Source organism: Rhipicephalus sanguineus, chromosome 5, assembly GCF_013339695.2.
Source record: "Rhipicephalus sanguineus isolate Rsan-2018 chromosome 5, BIME_Rsan_1.4, whole genome shotgun sequence".
NCBI lineage: Eukaryota > Metazoa > Arthropoda > Arachnida > Ixodida > Ixodidae > Rhipicephalus > Rhipicephalus sanguineus.
The window spans coordinates 30680764-30689148 of record NC_051180.1 but is presented as its reverse complement, the minus strand read 5'-3'; the positions used below and the strand labels follow the sequence as shown (position 1 = coordinate 30689148).

Below are 8385 nucleotides of genomic sequence, written 5' to 3'. Positions count from 1 at the left end.
CCGCGAAATACAAAAAGAACGATGTGACAAGCGCGCGCGCGCGCCGCGAGAATGCTGTCCTCAGCTGTGGTTTGAGCAAACGAAATCAGCTGCGGCCGCGACTCGCCGGCTCCGTTGCAGCAGTAGGCCGATATGTTGCCGGTGGTTTCTTGGCCCGCTGCCAGGCAGTTGGTGCGCGTGACGATGCAAGTTGTAGCAAGCGAGGGCCCAGAAACCACCTTTAACTTATCGGCCTACCGCTGCAACGGAGACGGCGAGTCGCGGCCGCAGCTGACTTGGTTCGCTCAAACCACGGCTGAGGGCAGCATACTCGCGGCGCGCGCGTGCGCTAGTCACGTGGTTCTTTTTGTATTTCGCGGGCTTTCTTTGCAGCTTGGAAAAAATGGTATACGTGAGACTTTCTTTATCGCAAATAATGCAGTTGGGGTTTCTGAAGGCGCTCTCGTAGTTTGCAACCAGCATTTCTCGCCTAAAGTCAATATTTAGCAATTTAATTAAATAATCCTATTTAACAAAAAATTACAAAACAAAAAAATTGTCTGTAGTGCGCAAGGTGGCTGTCAGCAATTGGCAACTGATTTCCCTCGCCTCCCTCTAATATTGTATTTTTTAACCTTTGACTAAAGATAGCTGGCACACCCTGTATATACCTCCGCAATAAACAAGTGGTGTTTCTGCCAAAACATGCGTCGAAGTAAACACCGTCACCGTTCTTTAATATGCTTTTCGTTATTCCCTCATTGTCACAACGTCGTTTGTCGCCTATCGCTGCCACGCCCTGCTGTGAAATAGCGCAAACATGTGCACCCGGCAACAGAAGTTTTACGAGGCATGGGCCTCATGGTAAATGGTCACTTCTGTTCTGTTTATGCATGACGCTTTTAATTCGATGGATAACTGTATAAACCGCAAGCACTACAACGAGTGCAAGCTTTCCATCCGAGGTTATATTTCCAGGCTAAATAAAAAACTTTTTTTTAGCAAGTTGGTCCCGTAAATGTTATGTCAAAGGATTACAACTAGTTTCGTTCGCAGTTTTGTTGTATGCATCAGTTTATTGCTGGGTTTCGTCCCATGGGAGATCGGAAAGCTCCGCCAGCGGAGCGTGTGTCTTTGTCTATCGGGTAGTAGAGTTCGGCGATCCCCGACTCCTCCAGCTGGACGAAGTAGCGCGCCCGGTACTTGGTTTCGTAAGGGCCCCAGTCGGAGTCGGGAGACAGGGCCCTCCACCAGTCATTGCCACACTGGACAACCCTGGCCACGGCGATGATGACCACCTGCCGCCATGCCGACAAGAGCCAGGACCCAGCCGTAGCCATCGGCCCAGATGGGAAGCACGTAATCGCCGACGGTGCTTCTGGGCAGCGTGACCAGCGTGTAGACGAGGAAGGTGCCCAGCACCACGGGCGACACGTACTTGATGGCTGACAGGAAGTAGTAGCTCGGACACCGGCCCGTCATGAAGGCGACGTCGAAGCAGAAGCGGTCCATGCCGTACGCCCAGCCGACGATGAGAGTCTCGCCGAAGCAGGTGAAGAGCACGAATAAGCGCGCCCAGGTAGTTGTCAAGGATGGTGAGAATGTAGAGGCCCGCGCGAGTGGTTAGGGGCAGGCCGATAAGGAAGCAGGCGACGCAGTACAAAAAGGTGGCGACCTCGCGGCGCCCCTCGAGCGGCGGAAAGAGGTCCTGGGCGGCAAAGCGATGAAAGGTAATCGTTGTTACATACCAGTGATGCAGTAATTTATTGAAGAAAATGCTTGTCGATGGACGTTTCACGGTCTGTAAGGTAGAGTAAGTGGGTCAATTGTGTGAGCACTTGTTCGGTCGCTGCGCTGAGTGGCTTAGCAACAATCGCGTTACGGAATCTTGTTAAGATTCGAGACCTGCGCTCAGATCCTCTCTTGCAGCGAGAAGAGTCAATTTTTGTTATTTGAGGTAGCACGTGTCCTTTGATGCGGAGTATAGAACAGAACTGGATCACTGGTATACAGGAGCTTGCTTAGAAAACCAGAAAGTTTTGTTCAGGCCGATCTTTCCCACCTTTCTGCTGTCCTAGGGAAGTCCTCTCTATGAATTTATAGTATAATGAAGACTAAATTTATTCATATGATGACTTGGGCTCTTTTTGTGCTGCACTGCGCGAGCTAGGGTCGACGTGTATGCCATACTCAGTACATGCTACTAAGTGCCGAAGCACAGTGTTGTAAGTAAAGAATACACACAGCGATATACGCCAACATCCGCACAAGTCAGCAACCTCACATGTTTCCACCCTTGATTTTCCAACGCGACTCCTGTAAGTTTCCGAGTAACTGTGCAGTGTGTACCACCACCTGTTATCCGCGGTTTACAACGTTTCGATTGAGGCGACTTTCCTACACATTGAAGTAGAGAACCAAATCGGGCTAGTTAGTTTACGTTCGTCTTCCAGGTTTTTTTAACAGAACTAAAAAACACGGGCAAAGAAGAATGCGGAAGAAAGTACTTGCAAGTTTCAGAAAGTGATTCGAATCGAGGACCCGCTTGTCACTGTAATGGGTGACCTGTACCTGGACGGACTTGATGACGAACTCGCAGTTGGCCATCTGCGAGTCGATGCCCAGCATGAACAGCATGGTGAAAAAGAGCACCGACCACAGGTTGGGAAACGTCAGCAGGGCCAGTGCCTCCGGGTAAGTGATGAAGGCCAGGCCGGGCCCCGCGCTGACCACCTCTTCGATAGGTACGTCCAGCGTGCGCGCCAAGTTTCCCAGCACGGAGAAGATGACGAGCGAGGCGAAGGCGCTCGTCATAAAGTCCATTATGCAGATGATGCGCACGCTGCCGTGCATGTCGGCGCGGAACTCTTGGAAGCTGCCGTACAGCACCAGGCCGCCTGTGCCGATGCTGAGAGAGTAGAAGACCTGCTCCGTGGCTGCTGCCCACACCCGGCCGTCGAACAATGCCTCCCAGCGAGGAAGCAGCAGGTACCGCAGGCCGATGCTGGCGCCAGGCAGGGTTATGCCCCGCAAGAGCATCACACCCAGCATGAAGTAGGGGGCAGTGGCAGTGATCAACGCCACCTTTCCGGATACCTGGGTGTTTGAATGTAAATAGGCTCGTAATAAAATGACTCTAGAGTCATCCAAGATACATTCAACGACGACTCTAGTGTATTTTCATTGCGACCAAGGTAAGAGCGCAACGGATGCACCTGCGAACAGCGGAGCACTAATAGCGCCGCGCTGTTCTCGTTTCTTTCCATCGCCCCTGTACAGTGAATCAGAGCACATTACCTAATCTGGACAACTGCTTGTTTGGTAATAGAAAACTGATGTTGACGACGCAGATTCGATTCCACTTAGACGGGATGCAGTGCAAAAGCGATCGCGTGCTTGGATTTACAGTGGTCAAAAATGATTTGCGGCTTTTCACTCTGGCGTCCCTAATGAGCAAGTACACATGCCTGCTCAGTGTGGCATTTGACATTACCGATCATTCATCACCAACAAGGAGCGCGGCTCGCCCGGCTCGTGACGCGGGCACACAAATGAACTCGGGTTTGCTTGATGTTGTGCTGATGTCGAACAAAGGACGTTCCACAGATGTTCTGTTAACTAAATGTCGTGCGTTATAGCAGTCCTGTAGAAGGGCACATGATATTGGTGGTCATAGGCGTGCGCAGGGTCTCCCATCAGGGGGGCGAAGGTTCATCGCGGCGCCCCCCTCCCTATTAAATCAATGAATGGGGTAGACTCTGCGCCCCCCTCTTCTTAGGTGACTAGGGGGAGCGGCCGCCCCCTTTCCCTCCCCTCTGCGCACGCCTATGTTGGTGGTCGTTGATTCCGAAACAAAGTGGATAGAAGCAGTTCCAATGAAATCGGCAACAGCAGAAGGGACAGTGGAGGCTCTCAGGGCTATGCTTGCTAGGTTCGGTCTACCTCGTACTCTTGTGACGGATAATGGACCTTAGCTCACGGGTTTCCACTTCCGTAATTTCCTAGCTCGGAACCAAGTACAGCACTTGACTACACTGCAGCGCCCTATCATCCACAGTCAAACGGTTTAGCGGAGTGGGCCGTAAGAACGCTGAAAGAAGGCTTGAAGAAAAACGAAGAAATTGCGTAACAAACTCGAATAACAAGACTTCTGTTCCGTTATCGCCACACGCCAGTGAAGGAGGGCAATTCACCAGCAGAGCTTTTGCTGGGATATCAAATACGAACAAAACTCGACTGCATTATGCCGACCGACGAGGTTGTAAAAGCAAAGCCGTCTATTTCCGATCATCACCACCAGCAAGGAGCGCGGCTAGCCCGGCTCATGACGCGGGCACACGAGTCACCTCGAGTTTGCTTGACGTTGTGCTGATGTGGAATAAAGGACGTTCCACAGACGTTCTCTCGACTCAACATCGTGCGTTATAGCACTCATTCGCGCTGCTTAAGGGTACCGATATCACGTATCGACCCAGGAATATGTTGGGCTCACCGCAATTTTCCTACGTTAACTCACTCACACGAAAGTGCGCCTAGAGCAAGTAATAATAATATCTCAGATTTAACGTCCCAAAACCACGATATGATTACGAGAGACGCCGTAGTGGAGGGCTCCGGAAATTTCCACCACCTGGGGTTCTTTAACGTGCACCTAAATCTAAGTACACGGGCCTCAAACATTTTCGCCTCCATCGAAAATGCAGCCGCCGCGGCCGGGATTTGAGCCTAGAGCAAGTGTCAGTGAAGTTTATTCGGCAACATTGTTGGAAACATCATTCGAGGCTTTGTATACTGATGCTATATGTATATTTTGCTGTCCAGCGAATCCGCACCTGAATGCCCTTGAAGATGGCGAGAAAGATCAGCGTCCAGCAGAGGCCATAGCAGATGAGCAACGACGACTGCAGCTCTCCGGCATCTTCAATGCGCGGACTCACGTTCAGCACGTAGTCGTTGTAGAACGCCTCGGTCGACGACGCGTTCGCGTTGAGGCAACCTGCGAAGCGGGCCGAGTACTCGTTTTGAGACACCAGGACCGTGCGATTCATGTAGGACACGGCCACCAGGTGTTCGGCGCCGGTGTCGTTGAGGCCAGCGGCGACCAAGTTGCGCCGGACGTTGTCGCACAGGCGCTGTCCAGAGCCGTGTTCCGGGCTCCTTCGGTAACAGCCTTCTGGAGTGGCGCCCCACCACTTGAAGCAGTCTGACCAAGGCAGAGGCCGTTTGAACGAGTGGAACAGGTAGAGGAAGGCGTAAGTCAGCACCACTTGGTAGTAGATGGTGGTGATGAAGGCGCCCCACATCATACTGAATGCGTTGCCCTGCAACACGAGACACGTATTGAATACACCTGTACACGCAGGCAACCTTAACTTAGGTACCCCCAATAATGATAGTTAATGACATGGCTTTTTACGAAAGAGTAAAGTTAAAAATTGTCATTTCGTGGCCTAATTAGGTTTTATTACATCTATCTCAGTCTAGCATTATGCATAACTCTTTGTTTATGTTTATTTACGAAAATCTCGATCCTACCTGTGCATCTAACGACGCCGATTTAATCATTTTTCTGTTTTCTCCCACCCGCGCTCTGAACATCTCCTGTTTATGTTGTTTGCTAGACATTTTGAGCTCTAATTCTGCAGAGAGCCTTCTGCTGGCCTTATTGAGTGAATATCTTGGCATTCCGTTTCAATGCGGGGAGTTGTTTGTATATCAGGCATAGGCCTTATCCTTTGAAGAATAATTGCTCCGGCGCGTCTTTGTAGGCACTGTCTTTTGTACAGGTCTTTCCTTTTCGATTTCTTCTTGCTGTATATGTAAATCCCCATTACGCATTGTGTATCTCCGAGCTAAAGGCATAATGACATCGGTAAACAGCCCAGGTAAACAGAATACTTCACAAGACATGCTGTCGGGCTATTTGGTTGTGTTCCACATAAGGAATGTTCAGCGCAAAGAGGGAAATAAAGAAATCGTAAAAAAGAGAAAACAGCGTTCGCCTCGTGCGCTGTCTAATCTCAAAAAAAAAAAGGTGGCTTTGCGGGCGCTTTTTGTTGTCGCAGGGACGTGCTCCCAACTATGGCTGCAGAAACAGCGTATTTTCTCTCCTCATTCTCGCCTCCTATTCTTCCTCCTCTCTCCCGTAGCAGCTCTAATCTGCGCAAACTAAAGCATGAGACATTGTCAGATGCATTGAAGACGTCCTAAAGAGGAAACGTAGCATCTACGCTGTCTGTCACCTCCCTGCACATGTCGACGAAATCGTGTCGTCAGTTATTCCGTTAGTCGCAAGGGCTCACCTGGAACATGGGCGACAGCCGGAAAGCGCCTAGCGGGCCCGAGCTGCTGAACTGTCCGAGCAGCAGTTCGAGGTAGTAGATGGGCCTCCCGACGAGCATGTTGATGATGATGTAAGGCACGAGGAAAGCCGCGCCGCCGTTCTTGTACGCCACGTAAGGGAACCGCCACAGGTTGCCAAGACCCACAGAGTTCCCGATGCAGGAGCACAGGAACTCCATGTGGTTGGACCACTTCTCTCTGACGGCCACGCGCGCGTTCCTGATGGCGGCTGCCGGCGGTGGCGAACGAGGGTTCATCTTTTGGTCAGGAGCGGGAGACGGCATCGTCTGATCGATAACGCCGAGACCAGGAGACGACGCTGGGCTTTACGAAAAATCGTAATCGAGGGCGTGGTCTGACAGCTTGTGCTATGGTGCGTGCCAAGGAGCGTGACGCGCGCGCTTGCGGTGATGATGATATGAGAAGATGGCCACGTGATGACGATGATTGAATTGAATTGATTTTTATAAAAGTTTAGAAAATTACACTTAGGAAAGTGAGGACAAAAGGCATTAACGCCTGACCAGGTCGCACCACCTGTAACAACAGCAATTTGCACGCAAGCACTGGCAACATAAACGGAAGCGATTAAAAACTTACATAAGAAAACATACAGAAAAGTAAAAGCGCACGTACAACATTAAATACTTATACAAAGATAAAATAACATTTTGCAGGAAAATATCAAATTGCAAGCGTATCATTGTCGTAAACGCAAATCATTAAGCACAAATAAAAAGCAAAACAAAAGAACTATGAAAGAAGTAGTTGACTTCGCTTTATTATTTTTCCTGATTTGTGGTTTGATATTATATCTTCTACACATTTGTTGTTGTTGAAGAGTGTCCTTATCTGGTAGCAGCGCTTGCGAACCATAGTTTGTCCTGATCCTGCTATTCCTGTAACTAACATGTCGAAATGTACAAGGTAGATATTTTTGAGGTTCTTGTGAGGTGAGTGAAAAGGCAGAGACATTGTTAACGCGATAGCTTTAAAGAGCTTGTTTCGCAGCAATTCCGGTGTCAGTGTCGGCGTCCGTGTCGGCGTCGTTGGTTGTGAGCGAAAAATCATCATGTTGTCTGTGACCGAAAAATCGAGAAAGCTGCAAATAACTAAATAATAAAAATGTTGGGTCCGAGTGAGAATCGAATCCAGGCTGTCTACGTGACAAGCAGGTGTTCTACCATACAGCCACGCCCCTGCTTGGGACTGCGCTGAAAGTAACTTTCATGCTTCACAAACATACGCGTACTGTATACAGGTGCCACAGTGCGAGAAGTAATATCGCAGTAATATTTCGTGGTACAAGCGTACATTGCCATCGGGCGTCACAGCATGTGAATATCACAACGACTTGGTGGTTAAAAGCCAGCAGCCCAATTACAAAAGGCACACACATTACTGCGCGTATTCCCTTAAGACCACGTAGTGGGTGCATCGCAACTTCGAAAAAGTTTCTCGCGCATAATTGCTCCTGGTTTAAAGCATGCTACCCATTACATAAGGCACACACCTTAGTGCGCGCATTCTGTTAGAGACACGTAGTGGGTGCATTGTTACTTCCAAAAAAATGTCACGCGCACAGACGTTCTCTCACGCCACCGGTCTCTTGACATGTTTAGTCTTGTCTGATTCGCAGGAGGCTTGTAGGATGTTTTTACGTGGAGGACTACCGAGTGTCGCCTCGAGAGTACTCGGCGACAAGCTGACGCAGGACCATGCCGTAGGCTGGTGCCCAGGCCACGAGTGTATCTCGGGTAATGAGCTGGCGCACACGTTAGCTCGTGATTTCACCAACCGAGCGATGAAGGACGGCGATAACCAATACGACCCTCACACTTCTCGCGATATACTGGAGCATCAACGTAAGACAAGACAGCGGTATGCCCCACCGCACAAATCACTTAAAGTAGATGAAGCTCGCAGCCGTAGACCAATTCAGGTTAACACCTATCCACATTTGGAAAGGTTTCATCATATAAACCCCAATTTATATCCGAACCAATGTCCGTGGTGCGAGTCGCGACCGACGCTGCAGCACGTCACTTGAGAATGTCAGAGCAA

General features: G+C 49.9%; 1 protein-coding gene across 1 annotated transcript; it reads right to left on the bottom strand.

Moving 5' to 3' along the window:
• Positions 1 to 1040: 1040 nt before the first annotated feature.
• LOC119392803 (sodium-dependent proline transporter) lies at positions 1041 to 6594 on the bottom strand. The gene is made up of 4 exons (XM_037659753.2): positions 6282 to 6594; positions 4812 to 5300; positions 2551 to 3075; positions 1041 to 1687 (listed from the first exon to the last, which is right to left on the bottom strand). The coding sequence occupies exons 1-4, from the start codon at positions 6576 to 6578 to the stop codon at positions 1118 to 1120; spliced, it is 1881 nt and encodes a 626-aa protein (XP_037515681.2). The 5' UTR covers positions 6579 to 6594; the 3' UTR covers positions 1041 to 1117.
• Positions 6595 to 8385: the final 1791 nt, after the last annotated feature.

Coding starts and splice junctions, on each gene's coding strand:
- LOC119392803 (XM_037659753.2), bottom strand. CDS start 6,578: ATGAACCCTCGTTCGCCACCGCCGGCAGCCGCCATCAGGAACGCGCGC. Junction 5,301..6,281: donor GGCTGTCGCCCATGTTCCAG/GTGAGCCCTTGC, acceptor CTCGTGTTGCAG/GGCAACGCATTCAGTATGAT. Junction 3,076..4,811: donor CCATCTTCAAGGGCATTCAG/GTGCGGATTCGC, acceptor TCAAACACCCAG/GTATCCGGAAAGGTGGCGTT.